The sequence below is a fragment of the Mauremys reevesii genome, linkage group 1 (genome assembly GCF_016161935.1).
Source record: "Mauremys reevesii isolate NIE-2019 linkage group 1, ASM1616193v1, whole genome shotgun sequence".
NCBI classification, from domain to species: Eukaryota; Metazoa; Chordata; order Testudines; family Geoemydidae; genus Mauremys; species Mauremys reevesii.
In genome coordinates, this window is record NC_052623.1 from 32,675,225 (window position 1) to 32,692,178 (window position 16,954).

The 16,954-nt window shown below is 40.2% G+C and overlaps 1 protein-coding gene across 7 annotated transcripts in view; it reads left to right on the forward strand.

Moving 5' to 3' along the window:
* Positions 1-10,791, forward strand: part of CEP295 (centrosomal protein 295) — a 55,579-nt gene extending 44,788 nt beyond the window's left edge. Inside the window, exons 23-29 of one of the 7 annotated variants that reach the window (XM_039495077.1) lie at positions 1,421-2,103; positions 2,726-2,899; positions 4,648-4,765; positions 6,202-6,405; positions 7,181-7,280; positions 8,504-8,603; positions 10,387-10,791. In XM_039495077.1, the coding sequence (XP_039351011.1) occupies positions 1,421-2,103; positions 2,726-2,899; positions 4,648-4,765; positions 6,202-6,405; positions 7,181-7,280; positions 8,504-8,603; positions 10,387-10,425 (1,418 nt within the window). In that variant the 3' untranslated portion in view covers positions 10,426-10,791. Of the gene's footprint in view, positions 1-1,420; positions 2,129-2,725; positions 2,900-4,645; positions 4,766-6,201; positions 6,406-7,180; positions 7,281-8,503; positions 8,604-10,146; positions 10,338-10,386 lie in introns of those variants that run through there. The other 6 variants (XM_039495058.1, XM_039495069.1, XM_039495064.1 and 3 more) reach the window with 6 other exon arrangements.
* The last annotated feature ends 6,163 nt before the right edge of the window (positions 10,792-16,954 follow it).

The window sequence follows — 16,954 nt, forward strand, 5'->3', positions numbered from 1 at the left end:
CTCCAAAACCAATTATTTCATGTACTGAAAATACAATAAAATTATGTGACATGCATTACTATGGGCATTTTTAAGATCAATCAAATTTTAGGTCTGTCATCTGAAGTCTTTTTTAAGCAATGACTAATCTCAAAGTATGAGTTGTTCCTGTGGACTTCAGTATTTTTTGCTGCTGCTGTTCACCATGGGATGACGCCTTAGTCAAGTTAAACTACAGATGTTTTGCTTGTGTTAAGGTTTGCAGGATTTGGCCATAGGGAAAATTTTGAAAGTTGTCTGCATATCACAAAGTCTATTTGTGTGTGACATGAGCCTGCTTGTCAGTGATATCTTATTACCATATTTAGAGAGATGTAAAAAAATAATAATAATTAAAAAAAAAATGGAGATATACCTATCTCCTAGAACTGGAAGGGACCTTGAAAGGTCATCGAGTCCAGCCCCCTGCCTGCACTAGCAGGACCAAGTACTGATTTTTTGCCCCAGATCCTGAAGTGGCCCCCTCAAGGATTGAACTCACAACCCTGGGTTTAGCAGCCAATGCTCAAACCACTGAGCTATCCCTCCCCCATATATATTTGAATGTATATGTAATAAGCATTCTTTCAAATATACATCTGCTAACTTCCAAATATTGTCAGTTAAAAACCCTAGAATCAAAACCTCTTATTAGATAGATATAATCCCATTGCTGTAGTATCTAAGTGTCTCCTAAGTATAACTTGTTTTGTATGTGTAGATCTTATGGGAAATCCAAGTGAGAATAACCACCTGTTGTAATTGGCCTTTATGAGAAAGAACAGGCTGTCCTGATTTTTTTTCTACTGTTAATGTATTCAGCACCAGTAATTATTTTTTTTTCTTCTTTTGCTTCCTTTAGAGAGACTGTCAGAGAGGCTTGAAATGCTAAGGCTTTCTAACTGAGAATGGTTTACAAGGGCCAAATTCTAAGGGTTGGTATAAATTGGTGCAGCTCTATTGACTTCAGTGTAGTTGTGCCAGCTTACACCAGCAGAGAATCTAGCCCTAAACATTAAAGAAAAAGGACAAGTTACTATGTCAAGAAATATAAAGCTATTGGAGATTGTTTAAAAGAAACCAAAATTATTTTGTGTAAAATAACTATTTTTAAATTAAGATACTTTCCTGATTAATACTTGGGTTTTTTATGATTTGGATATTGGGCTATCTAGGAAGAATTTCATTCTAATTCACCAAATTGACATAAAAACACCATAATATCTTAATAAATGTGAATATTGTGTACTGGAATGAAATTACTGTATTTAAAACATTGTTGCCTATTTTACTATGCTTTTCTTAAATGTATAAATAATTACTTTCTAGACCATGGCTTGCTTCCTTTTTGTAAACTCTATTGTATGTATTTAGACTTTTCTGACAGTCTGACTTTTTCAAGCAGGTTCTGAAGAATCTTTTCACCCTCTTCAGTTGGAATCTACCCTGAATGAGCACAGCCAGAGTACTGAACAACCAATAGGTCTTCGCATTGTATTTGAACAAAATTCTAAAATTAAAAAATCAGAGAATGAGAACTACGTTTCACCTGTTGGAGACCAATATGAGGGTCTGGCGAGAAATATAGAGAATACTAATCTCCAGTCTTCAGTGGAAAACCTGCGGAGTCCAACTCTGAGTTCATTGGAAGAACTGGGTTCATTTTATCAGCTAATTACAACACAGATTACAGAAAATGAGACTCTCCTGACTGAACATTCAGTAAAAGAAGTTGTGGAACTGAGTAAAGAGAACTTGTGTTTTGAAGAATTACCTGTTGTGACACCAAATAAGCACAAGGAGCTTGCTGAAACCCCAGTTCTTAGAATTGAAGCAAATAGGATTGTGGAAGGTGACCATTCACAGTGCAGTAAAAATATATTGGAGGAAGAACAAAGCATTCTAGAAGTTCAGATGTCATCTAGAATGCCTAGAGCAATAGACTCAGAAATCTACATCAGCCCTTCACAAGCAACTAGACAACAAAATGGTGGTTTACCAGAAATACCCCAAAACCAAAATTCTAATTCAGTGCTCACAATAAGTTCAGGGTCACATTCCTTACAAAGCCGTGTGCCTGTCTGGGTGAGTGAAATAAAGGTTTCACAAGGTAATTGTTAGTGAGTTAAATGCCATTCAGATTTCAACCAATTGCTCCAAGCTATTTTAGACCTTTTTGTAATTGGAAAATTTAGCAGAGTTCACTTTACAATTTTAGTTGAAGACTTCTCAAAACTTGTGTAATTTAATCTGAAATTATACTGATCTTCGTCATTTTAGGTCTAGATTTTCATTGAGAAAAGGCTAGCAATTATGGTAAAAGAAGATACGGTTAAAATGCTTAATTTAGGAAAACAACAAAGCTGTGTTCTAAATGCTGTTCCCTTAAGGATCAAACAAAAGCTACTGTTGTTTGCCAAGAATTTAGCTTTCAGGCTGTGACTAGAATTCCGGTTTAGAGGAGGGGTAGAAAGGAGGTTTTGTACAATGGCAAATTAAATATTTAGGTTGGACTGAGCTCCTTTGGAGAGTTCTGAGTACATCAATAAATGTGGGAAGAGCACTTTGCCTGAGGTATTTCTTTCAATTCCTGGAGCACATTTTCTTTTTTATCTGTATGTTGAACAATTCTTCCCTTTGTAACAGGCTAACAAACGTTGCTAGAAATATTGATTTTTACCTTGATGATGTCTTCTGTATTTTCTAGGAGACAGAGTCAGGGCATGGTATTATGGAAGAACCTGAACTGACTCTGATAAGCTCAAATGACATCAGTGTTGCAGAATCAGACTCGGAACACATTAGCCAAGAGAAAAAAAGAGAGAATAAGTTTGATAGCCTGGCATATGCTGGCCATTCTGAACTTAAAAGTTGTTCTGAGGTAAATCTTGATCATCTCTCATCATTTTGAGCCTGGGTACTGCTGATTTTTTGCTTTAGTAAGAATAAGAAGAAACTTGGTAATTTTAAAGCATGTAATACAATATTGTAGATCATTAGCATGTTTTGGGTTCTCCAGATTTGCAAATATTTGAGCCATTTGGTGGTAATGCCATGTCTGGTAGGTTGGGTTGATGCAGAGAACTGAAATCCATCCTGCTTCCTTCACTTCGTCCTTTGCCGTACCCCAGCAGCTTAGTTGAGATGGAGTACTCCAAAGTTCACACTGTCAGACGAACAGAAATGTCCTCTGTTAGTAAGAGAGAGCAATAACCCATTCCTGGAAGACTCAATGGGAAAGGCAAAAATCCTATTACCTTACCAGAGAAAGGGCATCCAGGTATTGGATAGCGGCACACTTCAGAGCCATCTGCAGTTCTTAGAATAGACAGAAGAGGGTGGGCTCATTGCATTACTGCACTAGTCTTTATTATAGTATCCTTTTTGTGTCTTTTTTGCTCAAATTAAACAAATGAGGTTCCCAAACCCCCTAGGGTACTGAATGACTAAGTCAGTGGGTGTGAGCATACTATTTAAGTTCTGACTGCAGGCTTTCTTATTCTAATGTAGGAAACTTGCCCCAGGGTATTTTGTAGTAGACTTTTAATGAGACTTCTGGAACTGAAATTCAGACAATGTTTAGGGGTCTCTCACTGTCCAATCCTCCCTTTTCTTTCTCAGTGGATAAACTATAGCTTTTCCTCAGCGTTGCATGACTCAAGTAGTGTAGCAACTGTTCCATCCTCAGGATATTTCAACAGCTCTGGAAAGGTCCATGAGGATGCTAATGATAAAACTTTAAAATCAGGTTGTGAATCATTGTTTCCTCATCTGAGAACTGCCAGTTTTCCAGGCATTTCCTTGGTTGGGTTCTCTTTGACCTAGGTCATTTTGTCCCTATTCAGATGCTCATATGTTGTCCACAAACTGTCCCTGACCAGTTCCAAACTCTACAGATAATGCCAGTTAGGATTAAACCATTCTGACAGTGGATGATCACAGGGTAATTTATTCAAAGAAGATACATTTTCTCAAGACTATGTGGATGACTGTAATATAGTTAATGCCAGCCAGTGTTTGGAAGGAACATGCTAACATAGCTGCTATCTTGGGAAGATGATCACATACATTCAAATGAATAATAATTCAATTGCAAGAGGGCATAGAGAGATAGTGAAGAGCTCCAAGAGCATGAAGGTGGCTTTTAAGAAGCAATTAGACAGTGGAGGAAATTGAGAATAGACAGTTGGAGGCTGTTGTAAACATTGGGGCAGCTTTGGGGAATAACATTTATCTGAGAATAGGAGAAGGAGACAGAACTGTGTGAGAGTGGATGTGGGAGCTAGAGATGGAACAGGAAGAAAAGCAATCAAATGTAGGTGGGGGCAAAACTGGGTCCTGAAGCAAACATGAGACATTTGAACTTGATGGGGAAAAGGGGCTTTACAGGTAAGGATCTGATTTTTGTTGTTGTAAGAGAAATCTTTATAAAATGGCTTTTAGGATTCCCTGCTGCTGTGTGCTAACTACATTTTTATTGCATCTGTGCTAATGAAGAAAGATCTCATTCCGTTGGCTCCTTAATTGTTTGTTCCTTGACAACAATGGAGATGGATTAATATTACTTCACTAACATGTGTAGCCTGTTCTAAGTACATTATACCAATTGATTCTTCTGTCTTGCAACAGGGGAGAGAATTTTTACCTTTAGACCCAGAAGCAGATTACTCTGTTTTCACGCTTTCTGACTACTCTGCAATAGCTCAGAGTCCTAATGAGGATCAGTCTCCGTTACATCAGTCTGCAGGTATTCATGTGTAACTTCAGTATACTCATTAGAACTGAAACAGAGAATCTCCAAAATATTAAAACACTGGTAAAATACAGCTCCACTTACGGTAGGCTTGTAATTATATAAGTATATGCCACCATTCATTACAGCATTATACTAGATATCGTCCAGGTCCAATGTATGCCGCTGTACCATGGAAACAACTTTTTTTGCCTGTTCCTATTGAAAAGTCTATTTCAGCATTGCCCGTCTTGAAGACTTACTTCAACAAGAAGCTTATTAACTCCTCTCATTTAAACATTCTATCCTTTCCACTAATTAGAAAAGTCTTCCGCTCCATCATAACGTACCACCAGCTTTGCCGAGCCATTGCGTAATATGTAATGTTCTCCATCTTTCCTAATTTCTTGTTGGTCTCCTGCCCCTTAGTACACCTCTACCCCAATATAATGCGTTCCGATATAACGCGGATTCGGATATAACACGGTAAAGCAGCTCTCTGGGAGACTGGGCTGTTTTACCTTGTTATATCCAAATTTGTGTTACCACCAGCGGTTCCTCTGCACCCACCTGTTACCTGCTGCAGCCCTCCCCAGCCGCCCCCGCCCCAGCTCACCTCCGCTCTGCAGCTCTGCTTCTCCTCCCCCCCCAGGCTTGCTGCGCCAATCAGTTGTTTAGCGCTGCAAGCCTGGGGGGTGAGGGGGGAGAAGCGGAGCTGCGGCGCGCTCATGGGAGGAGGCGGAGCGGAGGTGAGCTGGGGTGGGGGGGGGCCCCGGGAAGGGTCGCAGCAAGTAACAGGGTGCAGGGGAACTGCTCCAGCTCATCTCCAACTCCTCCCCTGTGCATGCCGCCGGGAGGAAGAGAGAAGCGGAGCGGTGGCGGTGCACTCAGAGCGAAGGTGAGCTCGGGTGAGGAGCAGTTCCTCTCCCTACCCTGATATAACGCGGTCTCACCTATAACATGATGAGATTTTTTTTGGCTCCTGAGGACCGCGTTATATCGGGGTAGACGTGTATTAATTTGTAAAATCCTCAGACCAAAGTTCTGAGGATTGGCATGGAGGGGTGCCTTGTATACTGTGGAGCATTCTTAAAATAAGAAGTACTTCTCTGACAAGCTAGATCTGCTCAGTGGTTTGAGAATGTCTGTCTGTAATTTGGACCCTATTGTTTATAGTATGTTTTAAGGTATTAAGATTTAGTAACATGTATTGCAAATACAAAATGCTATGTACGTGCACTGTAACTTTAAAATAACTGTAGGAAGCATAAATCTGAATTGCTGTTTGTTTAGTAAATTTCCTAATTCTCTTCAAATCAAACCCTGGTACAATCCATGAAAACAGTAAAGCTCAGTTTTAGGACAGTTATTTAAATTCATAGGTTACTAAAGCTGATTATCCTATCAGTGATAAAATCAAAAGCACTGAGACCTTCCTCCTTTCTTCACAGTCATGTTGCTAGAGTTCACTTCCACACCAGGTAGTTTACAAGAATCATTTTTAAGGAGAAAGAAAAACTTCATCCAGAAGTCCTGTAAAAGAGTAGAAGAAATACAAAAGAGAGAGAGAAGTTCTGAACAGCCTCAAGCTAAGCTGTTTCAAAGGGACAAGACTGAAAGATTTAACATGCCAAAGGAGGATTCTCCTACTTCTGGTAAATTTCATTTGGCAATAGGGATTAGGCATATGGGATTCTTCTAGTAATTATTCTATAAAGCAGGATAGATTTTGCTACTTTTGGATCTTTGCTCTTGCAGATCAGAATATTCTGTAACAGGGGTTCTCAATGTCTTTCACTGCCTGGATTACATCTTAAGTAAGAGCGTTTCAGAGATACCTAACCCTCTTTCATAATCCTAGGATCACCTCTTCACCTGCTTATTTATAGCAAATCCCTGGAAAAACAGTAATTGCTTACATAAAAAAGCAGTATTGAGAATGTAACACATTTTTAGCTGCTTTTAATGGGATTTAAAAGCTGGAAATAAGGTACATAGTTAGCACCATTCTGAGAGGCTAACTCTCTGGCCCACTATAGACAATAGTCTAAAAACTGAGAGAGCCTTGCAACTTGGTGGTGGTTCTCTGTATGAGATAAGATGGTTACTATTGTCCCTCGCTGAGATTTGGAGACTTACTCGCAAAAAAGAAAATTCTGCCCCATGGAGTCCATTCTACCAGCCTGTTTCTTTTCAAATGTGTTTTCTCCAAAATAGGAAACATGATTGTTTTTGTTTCAGACCTTGCTGCCTTTTGAGGCCAGTGTTCAACTGTTGTCTGTAAAAGGTGTAAACTTGTCCTGGTAAAGATTATATAGTGGATACTTCTCCAGTTCACTTTGTTGTCCCTGATCTTTATGAGCCCACTTTTGGACTGGCCTCAGTTGCATTTTTAATTTTTTTTTTAAAAATATTTTGTTTAAAACAAAGGTGCAGTTGTCAGTCAATTGAAGAAAGTGGGAGAAGTGAAAGTGTGCTCTCAAGAGGACAAAAGGTCTGCAGATGTTCAAATGCAGCAGCGCACTTTAAGGTATTGTGTGAATATAGTTGGGAGAAATTAAACTACTTTTGTTTCTGAAATAATTCCTGTTGTAGTAATATAGAGCCTTAATTTTAGCGATGGTTTCTGATCTCCCATTTATTTCAGCCCCTTAGACTTAAATTAGATGAGTGCTTGTGGAGACTAGTATTTTGTGCTTTTTGTTGGAAGTGCAAGGTAGGAAACTGGGGGAGGGAATCAATTTTTCTCCAGGTCAGATTGGCAGAGACCCTGTTCGGGTTTTTTTGTTTTCTTTGAGGGGGCCGCTTAGGGATCTGGGGCAAAATCAGTCCCTTCCAGTTCTATGAGGGGGGTGTGTGTGTATTTTTTTTTTTAAAGGTAATAATTGGAGATATACCAATCTCCTAGAACTGGAAGGGACCTCGAAAGGTCATCGAGTCCAGCCCCCTGCCTTCACTAGCGGGACCAATTTTTGCCCCAGATCCCTAAGTGGCCTCCTCAAGGTCTGACTAGGTGATCATGCTGGTCTCTTTTGGCCTTAAAATCTATGAGCCTTATTTTTCCCCACTAAAAGGCACTTTTAGGATTACAGGGTTGTATGTTTATTACACTGATTAACTTTTCCTTTTATCAAAAATCTAATGCAACACATTCTATGAACAAAACATCACCTTTGTCTAGCCAGCAGTAGCATTATTTAAGCAAATCTATGTATGGGGGGATGGCAAAACAACTCTCATGCCAGGCAAAGTAAGGCTGAGACCTTGGCCTAAGTCTTGCTGTATCTAAACTCATTCGCTATCCATAATTATAAATTATGCTATATACAGAGTTTTTTCACTCTTTAATGAAAAGACTTTTGACATACAGAGTTCCAAGCAAACAGTTTTTTCCCTTTCGGTGACCTCAGTTTGAGTTATTATAGCTGAAATAATTATTCATGTCAGTGTGCTTACTATTTAAATCAAAATTCACGATTTTAAATCAGTAAAACATTGGGAAAATTGCCAGTCACATTCTGTCAAATGTCAAGGTGATAACATATAGTAAAAGAAATATAAACCTCAAAACTCTGGGTAATAAACTTACTGGATATAAATACTAATAAGGATTTTTGGGATACTAGAGAAATAAACCAGAGTTGCATTTTTTAATCGTTTCCAGTTTATTAACCCTGTATACGTAATATAAACACTTCAATTTTAAGTTGAGCCCCATTAATAAGAAGTATACACGTTTTTACTGTTTGGCAGACTTTATAATCAACTAGCTGAAGTGAAAATCAGAAAGGAAGAAAAATCAAGACAAGAAACCTACGCTAAAAACAGGGAAAAGGCTAAAGAGTTTCAGAAGGCAAGTGCATGTGGTACAGTATCTTAAACCCCTTGGTCTAGCATTTCTCTGCTTTAATGCCTGTTGTTCTGAGCAGTTCTAATTCCACTGCCCTGTCGGTGCACTCCCTTTTTAATGAGACTGCTACCTATGTAGTATTAAAAACGAGCTCATCTGAAGCATATGGAGGTGAGCCGTTCTTGCAGTAATGATGAAATTCTACCACCCTATCTCATGGTGACGAATTACAGCCATGTGATGTGTGTTTATGGGCTTTCAGCTACTAATTTGTAAATTATTTGACATACTCAAATTTTGCATTTTTCAATGAAGACCAGGTTGAAAAATAGCATTAGAGAGCTATGGTCTCTAAGGTGTATCATTAAATTATGAACACTGGCCAAAACAACTGTGGGGAAAGAAAGAAACCCTTCCATGTCTCATCAGCTAAACTTTTCTCTACAAATTAAAATTGGATTTAGTATCATTATCTGATCCTGATTTTTTTCCCTCATAGGAGTCAATGTTTGAAATCTTGGTGCCCTACTGTCCAAGTGTTCCTCTTCTAGTTATTAAGAGGTTACACTAGTTGTTGTTTTTGAAATGGAACTCACTTGATTTAAACCAGGGATCTCAAACACGCGGCCCATGGGGCTCTTGCGTGTAGCCCACCAAGCTCCCCACCCCTCTGCCTACCCACAGGATTGCCCCCTGTGGCTCTGTGAGCCCTGTGCTGCTCTCTGAAGCAGCTGGCAGCATGCCCCTTCTGTCCGGGGGGGAGGGGGGAGGTAGAAGGAGGCAGAGGGCTCCTGCATTGCCTCCTTCCAGGCACCGCCCCCCACAGCTCCCATTGGCCAGGAACAGGGAACCACGGCCAATGGGAGCTTCGTGGGAGGTACCTGGAAGAGCAGCAGATGCATGGAACTCTGAGCCCCTTCCCCTCCCCCAGGGGCTGCAGGGGGACATGGTTCCAGCTGCTTCCGGGGACAGAGCAGTGCGGGGGCCAGGGCAGGGAGCCTGCTCTGGCCCTGGTCCGTGCCACTGCCACCTCGGAGCCACTCTAGGTAAGCGGTGCCGGGCTGGAGCTTGCACCCTGAACTACTCCTGCACCACAACTTCCTGCCCTGAGCCCCCTTGCACACCTCCTTCACCTCAACTCCCTGCCCTGAGCCCCTGCTGCACCCTGCACCCCCTGGGGCAGTGGTGGGGTGGGGACTTTGAGGAAGGGGTTGGAAGAGGCGGGACCTAATGGAAGGGGTGGAGTGGGGGTGGGGCCAGAGGCAGTTGGGGGGACGATGTCAGTGATGCAGCCCTCGGGTCAATGCACTGGTCCTCATGTGGCTCTTGTGATCATTTGAGTTTGAGACCCCTGATTTAAACCAAACCTGAAGATCAGGATTTAAACTTCTCGCTGCTGTTTGCACACTATTGCATTCATTGCAACAAATTTAGGGTTAGCCTGAGAAAATCCCTTCAGAGGGATGTAGTTAGAATATCCACTGCAGGACTTTCTGGAATAGGAAGAAATGTAATAGTTACTGTGCTTGTTCTGTTATTTACATAGGGTTGCCTTGTGCCAAATACACTGATGTATTTGAACACACTGAATCCCATTTTTTGGAATATGTCATTGTCTGCATAATCCAAGCTGCTGTTGTGGCAGGTATTCAAATAGTACATTGAAGCTTAGCTAATGCCCTTCCTATAGAGCATTTAGTTATTCATAACATTGCCAGCCTGTTATTTAGAAACTTCAAATCTAAGTCAATCTGCTGGATATTCAAACATCTATTTTTACTTACAGAAAACATTGGAAAAACTACGAGCCAAAAAGACACATTGAACACTACATCCTTTTAAGAGACTTCTGGGAATAAAAACTCCTTGACTCCTTTCTCAGTTCAATCCAAGGAATTGTATGAGAAGGCCAAAGTCACATTAAGCAGTATCATTATGTAACTGAAGTACTGAGCTTTGAGAGAGGTCAAAAATTCATAATTTAAATAATGTAGCAACTTAATTTATTTCCTAGGTTTGAGTGATCACCCCCAAAACTTGCCTAATTACAGATTTGGTCTGCCAGTTCATACTCCCATTTCTGCTTGTATTATGATTCAGATTATTGTACAAAGGCTTTTTACATTGAGGATGGTCTGCATTTAAAAGTGAAAGGTCAGCTGAATCTTTTGAATAAAGTTTTGTAATGAAACCTGGGCTTTATGTGCATGTGTCAATGTATTGGAAAATCAAAGGATAAGAGGTAAAATATTCAAATTTGCTTAATTCCCATTGATTTAAAATGATGCAAACACCCTTTAACTTGAAGGGAGACTTTTTTTTTTGGAAGGTGCAAATGGTGGTTAGGCCTATTACTATTAATTCCCATTGAAATTAAACCCCTGCCATTTTTCTCTTTGAAAATTTCATCCTAGGCTCTGTAGTGCCTGTTGATTTTTGAAAATTTTACCCAATGTATTTTACTGAAACTCTTGAGTCCCTCTAAGATACAGATGATAAACTACCCTGGAAAGGCTTTAGGGAGTCATACTTAACATGAGGTCTTTGGATGATTAACCAGAAGTAGTGAGGTGATTTTACCCTCTGTATACTAGAGTGGTGAGACAGATACTGGAGTACTGTCTAGTTCTAGTGTCAACATTTACAAATGTTAAAAATAGGGAAGCTGAAGAACATGCCTCAGGCTGTCTGTGCTACACTAAGGCCTGCATTAGTAGAACTTGAATTAGCAGCTGCTGGGTTTAAGAGTTACAAATGTGTGGGCCATCTGGGGCCCTAGAACCTCCCCACTGCAGCCTGTGGAAGAGAGACATGCTGCTGCTGTCTGCAGCAGGTGCTACCCCTGCAGCTCCCGGTGGCTGGCGGAGAGGGACAGAGATATTAGTTGCTGGGCAGAATGTCACCTTTTTTCACAATACTGAACATCGCTATCTGATGCAAACTCTGCTTCAATCCTGAAGATTTCAACTGCTCCATCACTGAGGCAGTGCTAAGCGTTGGGTAAACACTAAAAATAAATACTTTGGCGGGTGAAAAGTTGTATTTTTTTATTTCAAGTTTCTTAGAAATAAAATTGTCATACAATATAACTAGCCATTACCTTCAGCCCCCAACTAAAACCTCTCAGGCACATCAAAGATCTACAACCTATCCTGAAAGATGATTCCTCACTCACAGATCTTGGGAGACAGACCTGTCCTTGCTTACAGACAGCCCCCCAACCTGAAACAAATAGTAACCACACACCACAGAACAAAAACACTAACCCAGGAACCTATCCTTGCAACAAAGCGTGATGCCCACTCTGTCCACATATCTATTCAAGTGACACCATCATAGAACCTAATCACATCAGCCACACCATCAGGGGCTCATTCACCTGCACATCTACCAGTGTGATATGCCATCAATGCCCCTCTGCCATGTACATTGGCCAAACTGGGCAGTCTCTATGCAAAAGAATAAATGGACACAAATCTGACATCAGGAATCATAACATTCAAAAACCAGTAGGTGAACTCTTCAGCCTCTCTGGCCATTCAGTAACAGGTTTAAAGGTGGCAATTTTGCAACAGAAAAGCTTCAAAAACAGACTCCAACAAGAAACTGCTGAACTTGAATTGATATGCAAACTTGATACTATCAATTTAGGCTTAAATAGAGATTGGGAATGGCTGAGCCATTACAAACATTGAATCTATTTCCCCCATGTTAAGTAAAGTATCTTGTCAAACTGTCTTAAATGGGCTATCTTGATTATCACTACAAAAGTTTTTTTTCTTCTAACAGTTCATCTTAATTAGCCTCTTAGAGTTGGTTGGGCAACTCCCACCTTTTAATGTTCTCTGTATGTATATCTGTCTCCTCACTATATGTTCCAGTCTATGAGTCCAATGAAGTGGGCTATAGCCCACAAAAGCTTATGCTCAAATTTGTTAGTCTCTAAGGTGCCACAAGTAGTACTGGTCTTTTTGTGGATACAAACTAACACAGCTGCTACTCTGAAACAATATAAATGGGTTGGTTTTTTTTTCCTGAACATCATCTTCAGTGACATTGGCCTGCTGGGAGGATTTGAGAACTGGCACTGGCCCTAAGGTAAATTGAGTTTGAGACCCCTAGTGTAGATGCTGAAGCAAATTACCAGCTTGATCTATTAGTTAGGACAGTGCTTTTCAGGAAGATATGCTTCAGTCAAACAAGCTATTAGCTCAGGGCAGCGCTGCAGCAGGCAGCAGCAGCAGGCAAAACACACCCTCTGCAGCGCTGTGCAAAAGCGCGCGCCAAAATAGCCAGTGTAATCAAAGCCCCAGCGCCAGCAGCGCGCGTTATTCCCCACAGGGAGGCGGGGAGCTGACAGCGCTGGGTTTTTTTTCTTTTCTCCCAGCGCTGACACTACATGACTACTGAGCGCGCCAAGCGCTGCGCGGCGCTGCGGCAGCGCAAAGTTTAAGTGTAGCCATAGCCATAGTATAGGCATATGTGGGTGAAAACCTAGGTCTTCTACTAGACAGGTTAAAGTAGATGATCCATTTGGATGTTCTTTGGTTTTAAACTTTTGAAGGTAATGCATTTAAGAAAAGGTAAGTAGTACTTGATATTAGGTGAAGTTTATGTGCAAGGGAATATCAATTATACTTAAGTATATTAGAGCTGAATTTAGACACCAATTCAAATAGCTATGACCCAACATGGAAATCTTATTCTTTTTGAGCAGGGGAGAGATTCACATTGGATTATATTTCCAGAAGGGTGACTTGGAACACAAGTGTTCCTCACTGGTTTTCTCCAATCAAAAAAGGGAAACATGATAGTGCATCTTAGACTTCATGTGACTGAACCATAAAAACACTCCAGATATTTTTCAGTGATCAAACCATACACAAACTCCTGAGCTCTAGAAAGCTAAGAGCTCAGTGCATGCCCCAACATAAAATTCAAAGGCATATTGCACTCTCAAGCATGCTTGGGGGCAGGTTTCTCTTGGCTTCCTATAGCTAAAGGTATGATTTAGTCAGGTATTTTGTTTATTGTCCATGACTTATTAGATGTCATGGCCAGTGATTTAAGTTCCCCCTCTGGCACCTTTAACAAGTTCTATTGTGTGGGTCAAAACAAGGTGTATATAGTAAACTTTTCCAGAGCATTTTGTATTAATATTCAGAACTTTTATTATGTATATGGAGAATATAGCTTGAACTAGACTAGCTGTAATCTACACCACTCTTCTCCCAGCTAAGCAAGTTGATGCTTGATAGTTCCACCATTACCAGCCACTATTACCCAGACTCAAATCAACTTTAGTTTCCCCAAGTCAATACTGTACCAGTAGTAAAAGGAGGTAGCAAGTAAGTCAAATACTTCCTCACTTTAGAGGTTTCTTATTTCACATTTCAGTGCATATAGCTGAATAGTATTAAACTAGACTTTTTACATAGTATGGTATTTATTGAATGAGTAAGAACTTTGTGAATCAGTGACAAATAACTTCAGAAACCAATGTAGCAGTTCACCCTGAAGTTTCCTGTTTAGAAGTTGACTCATTCCATTAAATCCTCCAAAACAGGTTTTTAAAAATACATGTGACAATCAAATTTACTACAGAAGCATCCAGGGAAGCAGTGCAAACTCAAGACATTTTAAATTGTCCACAGCTTAGGGAGGTGTCTCACCGACCTTAAAAACAAAACAACAACCCACCACCACCTACGTTCAAGTAACACTGCTGAGCTTCTGGTGATTAAATTAGTGTATACAATTAGTCATGTCCACTACTAAATAAGAAACATGGCCATACCACTCCCTAAAATAAAGCATTACACTGTCAATATTTGTCTGGGAGTAAGCATAATTCTAGGAGCTAGTTAATGATAAAGAGGTAAGGGAGGCATCATTTGATTCCCAAGTCTACAGAATCATAATTTAAATGCTGTCACCCTCTGCAGTGTTGCAGCAGAGACTCGCTGCCCTTCCAGCAGTGCTGGTTGGTGGAAATATTCCTATGTTAACAGAAACAGGTCAAGCTGGATATTATCTGAAAGCCCTTTCTCCCACTAACAATGGTGTCAAACATGAAAAATGAAAAACATTTTCCTGAATATATAAAATCCAATTTTTTAAAATGGGACTTTCACAGGCATGTGAACATGCAGTCCTTACAAAGTTAAATTGTGGCCCTTGACTGACAGTACTGCATTATCAGTTAACACTCAGATTGTTTAAGTGTTACAGATAAAGTATTGCATTGGTAAAGAAACAGTCCAATGGTACTGAGTACCAGCTTTGTTTATACCAACAATGTTGTAATGAGGTACTGGTTAAGACATCAGCTTTCAGCCAAAAATTACTGGAATGCATCAGCAAATGGTAGGCACATAATACATTATGTACATTGCATAAGTTACAATTCCAAAGTAATTTTTATAAAGTCCTTGTGTTTAAACAAGGGCCTCCCTAAAGGTATTCTTCAAAAATTCAGCTACTAGTTGGTACTGTCTCCCCACTGATGACTAAAATAAAAACCAATACATCAGTGAAGTGCCACAAATAAGTGCACCCATAAACTGAATTTATTAAGGTTGGAAAGGAAGGTGCCACAAGGACTCTTCATTGTTTTTGCTGATACAGAACAGCTACCACTCCAGAACCCTGAAGGCATTTATTAAGCAGTTTCAACATGAGACAGGTGAGAAGCTCATGATGTACTAACTTGGATTGAATTGGCCCTGTCACTGGTTCTCCACTTGTGAGGTAACTCCCTTCTCTTCATGTGTCATTATATAATGCCTGCATCTGTAACTTTCGCTCCATGCAGCTCAAGTGATTTTTTTTTAACCCATTAAAGCTTATGCCCAAATAAATCTGTCTTTAAGGTGCCACCGGCTTAGTTTGTGTATACAGACTACCCCAGCTACCCCCTGATATTCTTAGCAAGAACATTGCATGGGAATTTAAGTGGGTGCATTGACCCTAAGACACCCACATATGATATCAAGTGCTACATTAAGAATGTATGTAATGTGTGAGTTAAAAGGTAAAAGCAACAAAGCAAAGTATCAAATTTACTACTGCAAACTGCAACCAGCTGGAGTTCTTAAGTTGCCTCTGACACTAATGGACAGGGAAGTTTTTAAGCAATCTGCAGAAGCTGCAAAGATGGAAAAGAGGAGACTAAGGGGGGAATATGATGTGGAGAAAGTGGATAAGGAAAAGTTATTTACTTATTCCCATAATACAAGAACTAGGGGTCACCAAATAAATAGGCAGCAGGTTTAAAACAAATAAAAGGAAGTTCTTCACACAGCGCACAGTCAACCTGTGGAACTCCTTACCAGAGGAGGTTGTGAAGGTTAGGACTATAACAGGGTTTAAAAGAGAACCTCCATGAAATTATCTGGTTAAGTCCATAAATTGCTATTAGCCAGGATGGGTAAGGAATGGTGTCCCTAGCCTCTGTTTGTCAGAGGATGGAGATGGATGGCAGGAGAGAGATCACTTGATCATTGCCTGTTAGGTTCACTCCCTCTGGGGCACCTGGCATTAGCCACTGCCTGTAGACAGGATTCTGAGCTAGAGGGACCTCTGGTCTGACCCAGTACAGCCATTCTTGTGTTCTTGAGAAAGCACTGCTAGCACCAGGAATATTAAGACAGTTTGCAGCTGCTAATTTTTCCTTTAACCCCCCCCCCCCCACACACACACACACACTCTGTTCTGCAGTATGTAGGAATTTGAGATCTGTAACTGATGCCAAACCTGTGGGAAAAACCGCTGTGACCCTACTTTAAGTGGTGCATCTGTGGTTGCAGTGACTGCAGCACCAGCAAGTAAAGCACCAGGCTGCCATTTTATCACAAAGGTTCATGTATGAGTGCCTGAATGAAATGCAGGTTTTCAACATGCATATGCTGAGCAGCATATGCATAATCTACCAGTACAAGTGGGTGTTGGTATTACAATTCATTCTAACACACATGCACCGTGCTGTAAACAAAGGTAGTGTTTTTTGTCAAGGTCAAAATTTCTTGTTCAAGGAATAGTCAAGGCCCACACTCCAGAAAAAACCCCAATAGGGATGTCAAGCAACTAAAAAAATTTAATTAATTGCACTGTGGAACAATAGAATACCATTTAAATATGTTTGCATCTTTTCTACATTTTCAAATATATTGAATTCAATTACAATTACAGAATACAAAGTGTACAGTGCTCACTTTATTTTTGATTGCAAGTATTTGCACTGTAAAAAATAGTATTTTTCAATTCATCTCATACAAGTACTGTAGTGCAATCTCATGAAAGTTGAACTTAAATGTAGAATTATGTACAAAACTGCATTCAAAAATAAAACAGTA